Below are 16,347 nucleotides of genomic sequence, written 5' to 3'. Positions count from 1 at the left end.
AGAGTTTGAAGTGCCTCTGGTCACCTAGTCACAGGGACTAATTTCTTATTTTTTCTTGTCTACTGCAAGGCTGAACAGTGATTGATTTTCTTTTTGTTGTTTCTTACGTGGTATTTTTCTGAGTTTTGTTTTGTGCTGTTAGAGGTTGAACCTTGGCCTTGCACATGTTGGGAAACTTGTAACACTGAGCTACAACCCTAGCTCTTCCTGTATTTATTGTACTTTTAGCAATGCCTTTTCTTTGGTCATGATTAATTATCTATTGATGAGAACATTGGAACATTAGGTATGTATTCAAATATCTATTGAGATCCTACTGTGTAGCAGGAACACTTCTGGACATGGAAGGTAGAATGAAAAGATTACACTGGTGTTACATGACTCACATTGTAGAAGTAGTCTGTCTTCATGTAAGTCTCACTGATAGAGCATGGTGTCAGTCAACCAATGAGGGACTGTTATTCATCATAGATTTCCCACATGTTGGCAGAGCAGTAGGTCAATTTGGATTTCAAAGACTCCACCATCCAATTGGAAACCCGTTAGTAATCTCTGCACTCCAAGGGAAAAAAGAGAGATGTAGATCATGATGAGCTGGTAGACCACTGAGGGCCCTGCTGTACAGCATCACATACTCCAGAGCTTCTTTCAGGAGAAACATGAAGGTCGGTCCTTGGAGGACTTCATGGAAACTAACAGAGGAACTGATGTTACAGTAACCTGCAGCTGCAGCTGTATTCATGAATTTTGTCTCTCTGCTTTGGACAGACCTCATTACTAGCCATATGTCCTGTACCAAGAATGTGTAGGGGAATGATTACTTTCCCTGTATTTTAAGGCTCCAGCCAAGTTATCAGAGGCCCCTGTGAAAGCAGAGGCTTCAAACTGTCCACCTCAACTGTCCAGATTGATACAACGTTAATACTGACACTACTGGAGAGATTCTCAGTCTTCATGTACTTACCATGGTCCTCAAACCATCAAGCTCTAAAATGGCTAGGCTGCTTGTCCATCCTAGAAAAGAGGGGGAAAGCCTTGTGGGTGTTAGAAGTTGATTTGGGGGTGCATGACTAGTAACAGTGAAGAGTTGAGATGTGTTATAGAGGAGGATAAGATGGCTCAGTGGATAGAACCACTGGGTTCAAAGCCTGATATCCTGTGTTCAGTCCCCACAAGGTGGTAGGAAAGAACTGACTCGTACAGGTTGTCCTCTGAGCTACATATGCCCTCAGTGTTCTCCATGCAGAGTGAATGGATGAAATGTAAAATATAAGCAGGAATATATGGTTAAATGGAATGTGTTCTTAAAATACAAAAATAGACGATTTTCCAAATATTCACTTGTGAGTGGTTGTTGCTAACACAAACATTTCCCCATAGAAATAAAGCTTTACATGGTGATTATGTTTTCTGGCTGGCCCACAAAAGCTTGTTTCATACTTTATGTGGCTAAACTATAAAAACACACAGAGACTATGTAGCAGGTGCAATGCCAGGCCTCCAGGAAAAATGTGTTCTTCATTCCGATTTAGAACACTTAGAAGTCAGTCCCTCTTCTTAAACTGGTGGTGGTGGGGGCTGGGGAGGCCAACCCAGGGTCTGACATAAAGACACCCCAGTGACTGAGGCCATCACCCCCTTCCCTCCTGAAAACTGGCAGCCAATGTGATTCTGAAAAGGCTGCAGTGACACAGGAGTGAGGTGATCGGGGAGCTACAAGAGCATTTCAGTTCCCTCTGTCCTACAAGGCCGTTCTTTCTGCTGCTTAGTCTCTATTGCAATGTCATTTTAAAATCCAATGGCTGCCTTCCCACTCCAGATGCTTCTATCATCTCTTTGCTTTTCTCTTTCCCGAACACCGAACCCTCAGTTGAAAATAAATGTTTGCTCTGGAATTTTCCCTAAAGGTGTAACACAGAAGAGTAACATCCTGGGCTGTGGCGCACTGACCCTTGGGAAGTCGATTTGGTGAATGGAGAATGTGAATGGTGGGGGATGAAGCTTAGACTTTAGTTCTTTCCTAGGAGGCTGAGGGTCCCAGCTCAGGAGTCTGTGAGGTTCAAGACATCTAGGAGCCTGTGTTAGTCATATAAAGTGACTACAGAGCAATCCACAGAGACGGGAGAATACAGAGCAATCCACAGAGACGGGAGAATACGTGTGGTTCAATAAAGTGCCTGTAGTCACAATCACCATCCACATGTTTAGTGGCAGGATGATAGAGATAGAATTTGAATTTGTATAGGTCATTTAAAGTGACATTCTGGAAAAATAATTAACTTATGAAATCACAGCACCATTGACACTCTTGCTCTCTATATTTAACACACTTTCTAGGCAAGCAGTCCACCATTAAACTACATCCCCAACCCTTTTCACTTTCTGTTTTGCGGCAGTGTCTTGTTAAGTTGCTTAGGCTGGCCTTGAAGTAATTCTATAGCCCAAACAGTCCTTGAACTAGTGTTTTTCCCACCAGAGACTCACAGTACTCAGGATTACAGCCTGCTTCACCGGATTCAGTTCACTGTGCATAGTTTAAGAAAGTGAAATCCTGATATCCACTTAGCAGTATGTTTTAGCAAACATTAAGAATTTGACATTTGAGTTTACGCAGTTAGATGAGTTAGGCCTTTGGTGAAGTTGGCTACTGTGTGTCCATTTTCTATAGCTTTAAGAACTGAACCAGATTTGAGACCTCAGAGATCTTGCTAAGATGTTGCCTTGGAGATTCCCGATTCAGAAAATGGATCACCAGACTTCTCCTTAGCCTGCATTGGTCAAAGTCTTTCTGGTTATAAAAGCCCTGGGAGAAAAATGTTGCTTTCCTAAGATCCTCAAAACTGTTTACAATGTTAGTATTAGAATCTAGGTCTCTGGACCCCCATGCTCTTCTCAAAACATCTCATGTTGCTGTGACTACAGGCACAAGTCAGACCCCGTTTCCTAAATTGCTGAAATGCAGAGAAATGGAGGGAATCAAAGTCCAGTGAATTCAGGGTTTGCTCTTTTAAGTTTGCTCCCCATCAGTAGACAAACAAGCACGGGTACAAATACCATCAGTGTATTGTAGTAAGTGGAATGCTAGTGGGTAATGAGTCCAATTTCAGACCTAAGAGCATTATTTGTTACAGATTTTGTGAGTGCTTTTAGCAGGAGCTTGGTGGAAGCCTCACAGGTTATAGAGCCAGAAGCAACGGCACCAGTGAGATATGACTAAGCAGCTCAGATTGGCTTCCTCAGCTGTACCGTGTAATGACATTTCCTTCAAAGTTCAGGGGTTAGCAGAGGCAGTGTGTTCAGCTGTGAGAATTAGAGAACGTGATTCAAGATGAGCTCAGTTAATTTAAGATTTTTTTTTTCATAAGAGCGAGATGAACAGGGAGCACTGGAATGTCCTTAAATATTTGGCATCTTTTCTTTAAACAGGCTGGAAAGAGAAGCTGCATATCCTTGTGGTTCCATGGGACCACTTGCATTTCACTTGATTAGATTTAAAAATAAAAGAGTGATGGAGCCAATTGTGATCAATGTAAACCTGAACTTCTAACCTGAAATGGGAGTTGACTAGGTACTACTAAAGGCACAGTGGCATTAAGGAGTTGCTGGTTCCAAAGTATAATGGGGAGTGGATTCCTTTCTTAACTAGGATGTGGCTGGCAGCTGTGACTGCTTAACTCAGGTGTGTAAGGCACGATAATGAGGCAGCCAGGAGGTGCTTTAGCTCCTCTTTGTAACCACAACCCCCATCTGACTAGTGCCTTACAGAATGTGAACTCCCCCTCCTGACTCTGGCAAATGAGTTGTGTTGGGAAATGGAAAGACAGCCCAGGAATTAGGCAGGGCCTCTTGGGAGGGCCTCTAGTATGGGGGAGTTTCTCATTGCCACATTAGTAGAATTAGTCATTTTGGGGACTCTAGCAAACTGCAGATGCGACAGATGCTACTTGGACTGAAGTAGCAAGGAATTTCTTCCTGTGCAAACCCACAGATGACTTTTCTGTGTTGTCCTATGATGTCTCATGGAAACACCATGCACATGCGCAAGGCCACAATGCCTCTCAGAGCACCCACTTGTAAGTGTTTTTATTTGATGGAAGGCTTCATATAGCTCAGGCTGGCCTCAAGCTTGCTATGGCCTTCAGATCCTCCTGCTTCGCCACCTCACTGTTGAGATTACAGTGATGCTTCAACACCCTTGATTTACTGAGTGCTAGGAGGCCAATCCAGGGCTTCTTGCAAGCTAGGCAGACATTCTACCAACAGTTCCTTACTTGTGTATACTTGTATTGGTCCATCACTTTCTTGGTCTGTGACAACTACTCTGAGTCTTAGTTTACTCATTTAAGGAAATGAGCAATCGTTCCCATAATGCAAGCTTGCTAGAAGAAACACATAAAATGAAAAAGTTTAATCTTAGTCTATGATGATGTCAAAATATCATAACCTTTTGAGAACAGAAATGTATTGTGTTCTTCATGACCCTGGAAGTTGGAAAGTCCAGTAGCTGGTAAACACAGGATCACAGTGTCCTCATATGGTAGAAAGGGAAAAACAGTTGTTTGGGTTCCTTCTATTCATTCATGTGAAAATTGATTTTGTATTATGTGTGTGAGTTTTTGCCTGCATGTATGTCCTTGCACCACATGTTTGCCTGATACCAGCACAAGTTCGAAGAAGGTGTCCTAGTCCCTGGATCTGGAGTTGAGAACAATTATGAGCTGTTATGTGGATGCTGTGAATTTAACTCTGGTCCTCTGGGATAAGCAGCTAGTACTCCTAATTCCTGAGCCACAGCCCCATTTTTATGTATTTAAAAAGATGACTAATATCATTTAGAAGGTATCAATGCTTGGACCTAATAATTTCCCAGTGTTACCACTTCCAAATAGTACCACCTCAAAGATTAAGTTTCACTGTAAATTTTGTGACATAAACACCCAAATCATTGCCATACATATTTATTCTCTAAGCATCATGCCAGGCAGATAGCAGGGGCCTAACAAATCCTGAGCATAATTATATGATTAGTGAGGGATGAAATGGAGGTGCTCAGTGAGTAGAGTGCCTGGCTAGCATGCATGAAACCCTGGGTTCTTTCCCCAGCACCATGTAGAGATTGCTGTGGTGGCCCATGTCTTTAAGCCCAGTGCTCTGGAGTTTGAGGTCTAGACCGAGCTCCATGAGATCTTGTCCAAAAGGGGAAGATAAGAGAAAATGGACCAGGAAGTTGAGGAGTGATTTCTACTTTGTTTTCTTGTCTTATATGTTGAAATGGAGAGTGACTCCAGAAGGATATATTTGTAAAGTCATAAAAATAATAACTTTTGCATAATTTACCCTGGTAGATCCCCAAGATCTCAGAATACATAAGTGCCATTTAGAGGGTGGAAAATGGGTTTGATGTCACTGCATATTTCCAGAATGGAAAAACTTGTCAAAACTATATGTGTTGTCTCATGTCATCTGCTGATGCTGGAGAGGACTTTGCCTGGCTATATATGACTACTGTTCAGAAAAGAATCCCTAATGAGGTTTAATGACTGTCTTCTCTGTTGATTATCCAGAGTTGAGTTTCGGTTGTTTATGAACTTGAGCCCTATCCATCCAATTGCTGGTACCTTCGGGTTCTCTACCAATATTGCCATGAAATGAATGGAGGGTAGTAGTACTGCTGTTTTTCTGACCTTCATAGATCTAAATGAACCACACATGGTTTATTTCTAGACCAAAATAGGAATAAAGAAACTTCAGCTAATCGGAATCTTGATCATATAGTGGACACTGAATTGATGATATTAAAACTCTGTCATGATTTGACTTTGAAAAGCATTTTGGATAATTATATACTTTACCTTCCCACAAGTTCCAGGGTTTGCAGATGGAAAGACAGATTAGTTCTCCATTTTGAGACATTAGGGCTGGGTGTGGTAGCTCAATCCTGTAATGCTAACACTCCAGAGGCGGAGACAAGGGAATAGCTGTACACAGTGTGCTCCAGGAAGCCAGAGCTATGTAGCTGTCTCAAAAAACAAGAACAAACAAACAACAAAAGATGTGTTCTTCCTACTTGAGTCCCCTGTATGGTACCTCATTTCTCCTTGTTTTTATCTCACTCAACCTTAATGGATTCTCCTCCATGTTTTTCCAGTTGGCCATCAGTGAGTACACTTGGTCTTTCTGGACATCCTCATCTGTAAATTCAATCTCACATTTCTCCTTTGCATTATGGTCTCCATGGCTCTCTCCAAGTGATATTTCCTTCTCTGAAGGGGACCCAGGTCAAGTTCACAGAAGAAAGATCTAGAGTAGAGCTTTCAATACTCACTTTGGAGAAGCTGAGGATATAGCTCACTGGTTGAGTACTTATTCAACGTGCACAAAACTCTCGGTTTAATCCTCAGGAACATGTGTAAGGGGCTTGGTGCTACACACCTCTAATCCCAGAACCTAAGAGGTAGAAGCAGGAGGCTCAAAATTTCAAGGTCATCCTTGATTGCAAAGTATGTTTAAAGCTAGCCTGTGCTACATGGAATGCTGTCTCAAAAAAATTAGATTAGAGCTTAGGAATTTATGGTATAGTGAAGTCTATCTGTAGGTGTATCTGGTCCCCCAAATGCTCTAAAACAGTAGTCGTTGTGCATTGTTTCTCTACTAGTCTATAAGGCCATGTGTAATGCCTTCCTGTATCATTCCTGCTGCTCTGTAGAACAGACTAGCTATGAGAAGTTGAGCATCTGTGGATAATCTCAAGTATATTTGGGTTTTCTCAAAAGGGAACTGGGTACAGTCCAGGCAACTTCCTCTTTTCAGCAGTGACTCTTGTTGATACATGTTTTATTTTATGATCAACTCATGTGCTCTAAAACTCAAATACCCAGATACCTCTGTTACCATATGTAAGCCATCAAGCTGGGTAAGGAACAACCACACAAGTAAAACACGGGGGGAGATTTTCATCCCAGGTTTTATTCTCATGTCTGTTTTAGCATTGCATTTTTCTTATTATTGTAGAGTCTGCCCACCTCTTCCATATCTAACACATATATCCATAGACATACATATAAGTACAATCCCACTGGGAATTTTAGGATTAAACACAAACCAACTTCACAGATAGCCCTAGTTAGACTCAGGGGGTTACAAAGCAAAAGAAAACATAAATAAAGGGAAGAGACATGGGGTGGATAATAGGGGTATGGGAGGACTGTTAGAGAGGGATGAAAATGCATTTGTGTGTGTGTGTGTGTGTGTGTGTGTGTGTGTGTGTGTGTGTGTGTGTGAAATTGTCAAAGGAACACATTTAACACAAAGGAAACATGGAGATTGCCTGGTGACCATTTTGGCATAGATGTCATGAACTCTGTCCCACTGTGTCAGTTCTGGAGATTGATTATGTCATCTTCTGGGGTTCACGATGCTCTCACCACCATCTATTGTATTGTGTTCACCTTGGCTTTGGCAAACTAAAATAGAACTCCTCTCAGTTCATTTCTGGAAATGTGCTTTTTAAACATTTGGAATGTAGTCCCATTCAGCACTTCAGAAATATTAATGGTACCCTTTTACTAAAAGCCTACTTGTGCTTCTTATTTATTTGCTTGCCTTCACTCTCTCTCTCTCACTCCCCCCTCTCTGTATGTGTGTTCCCATGTCCACTCCATTAAATATGATTATAGAGGCCAGAGGACAACTTAAGGAGCTAACCTTTTACTTCCACATGTGAATTCTGGGACTCAAATTCAGGTAGTTAGACTTGCTATCTAGACTAAGCAGGTCTTGAATTTTTGGTGATCCTCCTGAATCGAATTGCCGAGTGATAGGATTGCTAGTGTGAGTCACCATGACTGGTTAATACCTACAGTATTGAGCGCCTACTTTTGATTGTGCCTGTGTTTCATACTAGTCTCAATATACATGTCAGAGACCGTAAGAAGCCACAACATATCTTAATGCATGGGATATATTTTAAAACCAACATTTTATATTACATTGAGAACAGTGGTGCTGGTGAAATGGCTCGGTGATTAGAGGTACTTGCAGCCAAGTCCTTGACAACCAGAGTTAATGTCCAGGGATGCATGTGGAATGGTAGGGGTGAACTGATTCTTTCTCAAATTTGTCCTCCCATGCGCTCTCTCTCTCTCTCTCTCTCTCTCTCTCTCTCTCTCTCTCTCTCACACACACACACACACACACACGCACACACACACACACACAGGAGAGAGATAGAGAGAGACAGAGACTGATAGTGATGACAGAGAAAGGTAGAGAATATATCAGTAGGTAATTGGCACTTTCTGTAGGAACAGTTCCCTATCAGATTGCAAAAAAAAAAAAAAAAAAGGTCATGAGGATGTTATTTTTACTCAGGTCTCACTCTAGCCTAGGCTGACCTGGAACCCACTCTGTAGGCCAGGCTATCCTACATTTTGGCAATCCTCCTGCCTCAGCCTCCCAATTGCAAAGACTACAGATGTGACCCACCATACCTGGCCAAAGGCCTGGCAGCATATCTAGGAAGGTCACCCAAAGCCAGGAAGAACTCACAAGCTCAGGCAGATGGAGAGTCAGATTCTTGCAGTTCACAGATGAGAAGGGCAAGATCAATCAGCAGAAAACAGGAAGTGAGGCTTCGAGCAAAAGGCAGGTTGGGACAGCAGTTCTGCAATGTGGCATTGGGATCCTAAGCAGTTGGGCAGCAGCAGGGAGGAAGGGGAGGAGAGACAGGCACTTGTGACAGTGCCACCGGCAAGGAGAATTAATAAGAGGTAAAGCAGAAAGCCTCTGTATTTGTAGGCTTCTGAGGCCCTTGGGGAGGTGTTGGGCAGTAACAGGAACCCCTGCACACAGGCTTTGTGTAACTGGCTGAAGAGTCAGGAGTTCAGGTCAGGAGACTGGGTCTGAGCATGCGCTTTAAATTTCCTGGTGGGTGCTACCTTCTCAGCTTGCCTTTCATATCCCAGTGCTGTTTTGTTCTGAGTCACTGATGGCTGCCACATGCCATTAGGCAGCTCAGCTGCTGCTCTAGTTTTTCCAGAAGGTATGCAGAGGTTTGCATCTTGTCTTGTACATTTTCCCCCTCTTGAATACTAAAGCAAGGGGCCTTTTCACAGTTTCATTTGTTGAGTTGATTACTTACAGTGTCTTACAGTTTCACATTTCCTTTCTAATAGGTGTTTGAGCCTGATGACCTCTATTCTGGGGCCAATTTCTCCAAGGTTCTGAATACCCTTCTAGCTGTCAACAAAGCGACAGAAGGTAAGGCATGCTGGTGATTTATGATCCATATTTCTAGAAGCTAGCTATGGCCACAGCTGTTCAAATGATGCAAATTTCTTCCCTCCCCCAAAATAAATTTATAAAAAATATAAAATACTTAATTTGTATAACTCAAATGTACCCATCACAGAATAACAAGGAAAAATGCACACATATCAAATTCTAATAATCTTAACATAACAATAAAAACCAAAAGTGATTTCATGCAAAGCTTTGGGATTGCCAATTGAGTATAACAAGACAGACAAAAAAGGGAAAGACCAGTTCCTCCTTAAAAAATAAGGTTTACAAAAAACAGCCATCACTTCCCTTTCTCCACCAGAGATATTTTTCTTGTAGTTTTCCATAGGTCGCAAAGCAGAGCTTTTCAGTAGCTTTGCTCTTGGAATGAAACCTCAGATTCCCCAATGAATATAGAGAGTAGCTTATGTAAACATTTCATATCCACTGTATTACAGATTATTAAGTATAATCCGAGTAAAGAGGAAACTGATAAAACTGTACTAGAAAGCTGTTTATTCTGTGACATCATGTCTTAAATATATCAGTCGTAGTCATCGTGAGTTCAAATGCTTTGAGCACTTTCCATCGGTCTTGGCTGTCTCAGTAGCTCCAAGTGGTCTCATTGAATCAGTCAAACACCAATGGTGGATACAGGGACGGGAAAGTCCACATTAGAGATAAGGAATGCCTGGCCCACAGTTACCCAACTAGAAACTGGATGGCTAAGCTAGGATTCAAACCCACATAAAACTGTCCAGAGTTTTTATGATAAACATGAATCCTGCTGCTTGATTGGTTTAAGAGCCACACGACTGTGCTCAGTACTGCCAGGTGCCAAGGAGGAAGTAGAAGATCTGGCCCTGCCCTTGAAAAAATTACCATCTATTTATGGAGACTCAACTTACCCACGTGAACCAATTAGAGAGCGGAGCAGACAATGTAATCAAGTGCCGAGTAGGACGGAGAATCTAGGAACCCATCAAGTAATTATAGTTTTACCCTAAAGAGCTGTAGATAATGGCAAGATGTGGAAAAATACTTCTCTGAAGTTGTTCTTTTGCTATTTGGAAAAAAAATGGTTTTTGAGCTATTGCAAGGCGTATGGCAGAGAGTACAGCTAATTCAAGTAGCTATATTTAACGCACATGACAAGTATCCAGTTCTGGGAAGGGAGGATGGTATAATTCTAACATTATGCCACACAAATTATACGTTTCTTTGCCAAACTCTTCTAGCAAGTTTTACAGTCTCTTCGCTCACCACAGATATTTATAAAAATACAAGGAGGTGAAAGTAAAAACCCACGGCCTCAAGGAGATTACTCGATGCTGAGCCTGTCGCCTAGGGAATGTTTGGGCTTTAGACTTTTGCAGTTTATATCTTTTAAAAATAAGTGGAAAAGAAAGAAGCCTCATTTGAATTTGTCAAGAAGCCAGCCTCTCCCTTCAGTACACTCTCAGCGTGCTGAGAACACCCAGCTCAGCCCAGGCCCGATCAAATTTCACAAAGAATCAAGCAAGAGAAAGCTCCAGTGTTTGATTTTACAAAATGATTCTAACACCAAGATTGCATCTGTCTCAAACACACCCTCTCCCTCATTCTGATTCTCCACCCCACCCCAAAACACCAGGGAGACTTTATGTTATGTGGGCCACACATATTTTGACATGTAAGCGAAGAACCCGTAAGTTATGAGCCAACAAACAAAGAGAGAAATTTGAAATATTTCCAAAGTATTAAGAGCCACAAACAGCTGTTTGGTACCCGATATAGGTCTGCCTTGGGTAACACGGCATACATACTGTGGCAACTGGTTCCGTAAGGGAAAGTTGTAGGGAAATGGGTTAGGAGAAAATGTGGTTCTGCCGCTGTTTTTCATTATACTGGACAGCAGTGGCCAGTAAGGTTAAGAAGAAAAAAGTTGGCCATTGAAAAGAAAAAAGGGAGGGGGAAGCCTAAAAACACAGCCTGTTCAGAGTGATAGTATCCCAGAAGCCACTAGGATGGCTTCGGCAATGTCCTGGGCTAGAGTGTACTGTAGGTGGTTTCCTGCTGCAAGTTTTATTTATTTATTTGTTTTCCTCTCTTCACAGATCAGCTATCAGAAAGACCATGTGGACGGTCCTCTTCTCTTAGTGCTACGACCAGCTCTCAGACAAACCCACAGGCAGCCGTTCCCAGCACAACTCCAGAGCAGCAAAGCGAGGAAAAGGCAGCGGTAAGTAGCATCTGTCCCCATTCCCTACTCCACTTTGTTTTAAAAATCTCTCAAGTGGGATGAACATCTCCCATGTATTTCCATGTGCACTGAGGTAGATATTCTGTTTGTTTGGGGTTTCACCAGAGTATGAGGTACAGAGTGAACTTCTGTTCAAGCTGGAATACTGGGAGAAAGCAGGTAGGGGAACTCCTCAGGGCTGAAGCTCTGTTGTTTACTAGAATTTAGCTAGTCACTAACTGGGAATGCTATGCAAATGTCAGTCATTATGAGTGCTCCTGATGGTCCTTTGCTGTCATTTACCCTACCCCAAGAGCTAATTAGAATGAATTATTACCTGGCACTCACAGGCAATCAATAAATACTCATTATTGTTCTGGTCTTGATTGCAGTTTCTTTTGTTTCCTTGCATTCCTATTGAGCAAGAAGGAAGCTTAGCTGGATGTGGTGGCACAAACCTGCATTCCCAGCTCTTTGGAAACTGAGGCAGGAACATCACTAGTTTGAGGTTAACCTGGGCTATATTGTACATTCAAGTTTGGTGTGTAAAAGAAGAACCACTTTTAAATATGAGCCCATGATACATCTCTATACTGGATCTCCTAGTTGTCTTCAAATCTGCTCTTAGACCTATGGTTCTCACCTTCCTAAAGCTGTGACTCTTCAATACAGTACCTCGTGTTTTGGTGACCCCCAACATAAATAAAATCATTTTCACTGCTACTTCATAACTGTAAGTTTGCTCCTGTTATGAATCATAATGGAAATATCTGTGATTTCTTATGGTCTTATGCAGCCCCTGTGAGAGGTTTTCAACCTCCAAAGGGGTCTCCACCCACAGCTTAAGAACCACAATCTTAGAAACTTTGATTTTGGAGGAAATGCCATTTTCTATTCTTTCACTCTTGTCAAAGATATTGGCTTACTGTAGGCCACCACAACTTGTTATTTCCAGAACGTCTAAACAGGTGCTTCTTATCCTTTTGAGGTCACCTCTTCCTTCTCATTCTTTTCAGATAGGCTCTCGCATAACCCAGCAGGGCATAAAACTTGCTATGTCCTGGGGAAGGTTGGGGGGAGAATGACCTTGAACTTCTGATCCTCCTGCCTCCGCCGGCTAAGAACTAGGATTACAGGTGTGTGCAATCGTACTTGGTTTGCACAATGCTGGGGATCTAAGCAGGGCTTCTTGAATGCCAGATAAGCACTCGGCCAACTATGTTACTGCCAAGCAGCCCCATAGAAAAGCTGTTGAATGCTATGACACCATATTCTTTGCCCTCTCTTAAACTGTGTATAAAAGCTCATGTGGGTAACCTAATATGAGCAAAGAAAGCTACACTGGGTTTATGAGAGTCTCATAAGGATCTATGACCTTCAGATGTTAAACCCAGAACTTCTGACTTACATAATTGTGACTGTTATGAGGTAGTGTCATAGAGCCCAGGCTGACCGTGAACTCTCTGTGTAGTGGAGGATACCCGTGAACTCCTTATCTTTTCCCCTTCAAATCCTAAGTGTTCAGATCATGCATGTGTACCTTCACCTATCCAGCTTAATATTGATCACAGCCTAACTGATCTTTACTTATGACGGGGCGCTGGCCTACTTCAGATTTGTTAGTAACTGTGAGGTGGGAGTGATTTTTCCAAGAGTAGGTTAGTAGCTAATATTTACACCGAGTTTTATGTTGGAGAGAAGCAAGATGGAATGGTGTATTAGTTTACTTTAGTAGCTTGTTCAGCTAAGTAGCCAGGTTTAGAAAATGAAGAGGAGAATGAAAGCTGTGACTCTCTCAAAAATATATGTTCTGAGAAATGCAATTTTTATTTTAAAATTTATTATTATGGTTGTTGTTGTTTGTGTGTTTTATCTGTGTATGAATGCAGATGCACGTGAAGATCAGGGAACACCTTTTAAGAGTCAGTTCCTTCCTTCCTTCTTTCCTTCTTTCCTTCCTCCCTTCTTTCCTTCTTTCCTTCCTTCCTTCTTTCCTTTTTTCCTTCCTTTCCTCCCTCCCTCCCTCCCTCCCTCCCTCCTTCCTTCTTTCCTTCCTTCCTTCCTTCCTTCCACCATGGGCTCCAGGAAGGGAACTCAGGTCATCATCTCCCTGAAAACATTTGCATATGGATACGAAGGGGTTGGTAAATTCCCCTGGACCTATTTGTAGACTCCTAGATTCAAAGCTGAGGCTAGGCTAGGCAAGGCAGAATGTCATATGCCTGCAATCCTAGATTCTGGGAGGCTGAAAGGCAGGAGAACTGCTGTGAAGCCTGCCCAGTGTACAGAGTGAAGCCCTGGCCAGTCTGAGCTAATATGAGACATTGTCAAAAAAACACAAAAATAAAGTAATCAAATGAAATGAGCTTGGAGTTTTACTCTTTTTTAAATTGAAAAAAAATGTGGGTATAGGTGTTTTTTTAAAATAATCTTTTTTTGGGGGGGGGTTCTTTTTTTCGGAGCTGGGGACCGAACCCAGGGCCTTGCGCTTCCTAGGTAAGCGCTCTACCACTGAGCTAAATCCCCAGCTCCAGGGTATAGGTGTTTTATCTGCATTATGTCTGTTCACCACTTACAAAAGTGCCCAAAAAGGCCAGAAAAAGGCATCAGATTCCCTGGAACTGGGATTACAGATGTTTGTGAGCTGCCATGTGGGTGCTGGAAATCCAACCTAGGTCCTTAAGAGGAACCAGCATTGTTAACTGCTGAACAGATTCCTGGGGTTATAATTTTCATCACTCCACTTTGTCTACATATGCATAATGTCTATGCATGTATCCATTAGCTAGACAGTTAATCTGATGTGGCTTTTGTTTCTCTAGGAGATGACGGAAAATGGAAGTCACCAGTTGATAGTAAAGGCAAGATTCAACTTCAAGCAGACCAATGAAGATGAATTGTCAGTGTGTAAAGGGGACATCATTTATGTCACTCGAGTTGAAGAAGGAGGCTGGTGGGAAGGCACATTAAATGGGAGAACCGGATGGTTCCCTAGTAATTATGTTCGAGAAATTAAACCCAGTGGTAAGTAAAGCTTTTAAAGTCTTAAAACTCGTTCTTTCTTGGCATTGTTATTGAAAATGTTTTATTTTAAATTGTTTAACACAGTTGATACATGTATGTCCAAAATAAGACTAGACTAGAACTGGGAATAATTAGATATGTTGAAACAAAGCTGTATTTAGATTACGGGAAAGCTAAATAAGCAAAGGAATCCAATGTTCAGGCAACTGCTCGACTGTAAGCATGAGCCTCTCTGCCCACTGAGTCTAGCCCAGAGTCCTTCCTGCTCCTCTCAGAATCACCATGGCAGAGGACAATAACAAGAGAAGCTGAGAGCTGACTTCCCTTTTTAGCTCTCCAGTCTTTCAGCAGACGTCAAGACTGTTAAGACTGCCTCAGAGATGTGTGAGAGAGATAACAGTCTCCCTGCAGAAAGCTGTCTGACCACTTTGAGAACAAGGTTGCCCTTAGCTTATTGTAAATCATGAGCTACTTTTCCCTTTCTTGAACAATGAACACAAAATAGACTCCAATTGCTCTTGAGAAGTCTCTTTCAGAGGCTTTTGGTAACTTATTTGTCCTTCTTAAAAAAGAAGGAAGATTCTTCTTAGAATAATAAGCAGAAATTAGCAGTCTTGTGGTGTATATCTGGTATCCTAGCCCTGGGGAAGTAGAAGCAGGCGGGTTAAGAGTTTAAGGTTATCCTTTCCTATAAAAGAAGTTTTAGCTTGGACTACTTCAGACTTTGTCTCAAACCAACCAACGACAGAAATAGACAGAACCCTTCCAGAACCAGTTTATGATAATACATAGACAGATAAAAGTGCTGTTATCATAGCTCTTCTTTTCTAAAAAAAATATTTACCCAAGGGCTCCTTTCAGTGGCTTGATTCCCAGTGTCTTACTTCTTTTGTATGTACTCGTTTTTATTTTAGTGCTTCCAAACTGGTAGGTCTAGTGGATTAAGGTGCTTCCAACCAAGTGTGTCTATCTGAGTTCAAGCCCCAAGACCCACAGAGTAGAAGGCAAGAAACAACTGCCAAGGGTTATTCTCCGACCCCAAGATATACAGCAGAGTGCATGCCTCCTAAAGCAAACAAATAATTTTAATTAAAAAATAAAAACCAATATTGTATGGGCCAGTGAGCTGCCCCGCGGGAGAAGGTGCTTGCTGTACAGCCTGGCCCTTGTCTGATCCTAGAACCCATGGAAACGTGGAAGGAGAGAAGCAACTGCCTAGAGCAGCCACTTCTTGACCTCGGCATGGCTGGAGAGCCCTTCCCCTACACACATCATGCTCACATATACACAGAATATCTTTTCACAATGATACTTTTAATTAATGAAAATATAGACTCACTCTAAATAAAATATTCCATAAGTATAGTATAGTTGCTGAAAATTCCTTCTCCTTCCGTAGCTTTTTTCAGGTAACTATCGCTTTAAGAAGATATTCCTTCAAGAACTTAAGTTGTAATTTAGCCGTGCCACTTTCTGTGTTCTAGGATAGGGGATGGGAGCGTCTCATTTAATGGAATGTGTTTGTGTTTGTGAAGGATTTATAAATTTTTGTTTGCATGGATCTCTCATCAGTTTTTGTCATGCTTGGGCATGGTCCTACCTAGTACATGTTGGGCAAGTGATTTACCTCTGATCCAGAGTCCCAGACCTCAACATTTTTATTTACTGGAATTGAGGCGTTTCTTTTTAAGCTCTGAAGTCTTTTCACAGACCGTGCCTGGAATCTCCTTGGTTCTGATTATTTTTACAGCCCACCTTTACCTCCTGCCATATCTTTGCTTTGACATATCTGTTTGTCAGGATCCCTAACCCATTTTCTAGAT

At 41.9% G+C, this 16,347-nt stretch overlaps 1 protein-coding gene across 20 annotated transcripts in view; it reads left to right on the top strand.

Annotated features, from left to right (window-relative positions):
• Arhgef6 (Rac/Cdc42 guanine nucleotide exchange factor 6) overlaps window positions 1-16,347 on the top strand; it is a 118,861-nt gene that overhangs the window by 29,849 nt on the left and 72,665 nt on the right. For all 20 annotated transcript variants that reach the window (NM_001005565.2, XM_087600359.1, XM_087600358.1 and 17 more), the window contains 3 exon segments: window positions 9,174-9,258; window positions 11,376-11,500; window positions 14,323-14,524. In NM_001005565.2, the coding sequence (NP_001005565.2) occupies window positions 9,174-9,258; window positions 11,376-11,500; window positions 14,323-14,524 (412 nt within the window).

This window comes from Rattus norvegicus, chromosome X (assembly GCF_021556685.1).
Source record: "Rattus norvegicus strain SHRSP/BbbUtx chromosome X, alternate assembly SHRSP_T2T, whole genome shotgun sequence".
Taxonomy (NCBI): domain Eukaryota; kingdom Metazoa; phylum Chordata; class Mammalia; order Rodentia; family Muridae; genus Rattus; species Rattus norvegicus.
The sequence above is the reverse complement of the archived record's forward strand: the minus strand, read 5'-3'. Positions and strand labels throughout refer to the sequence as shown.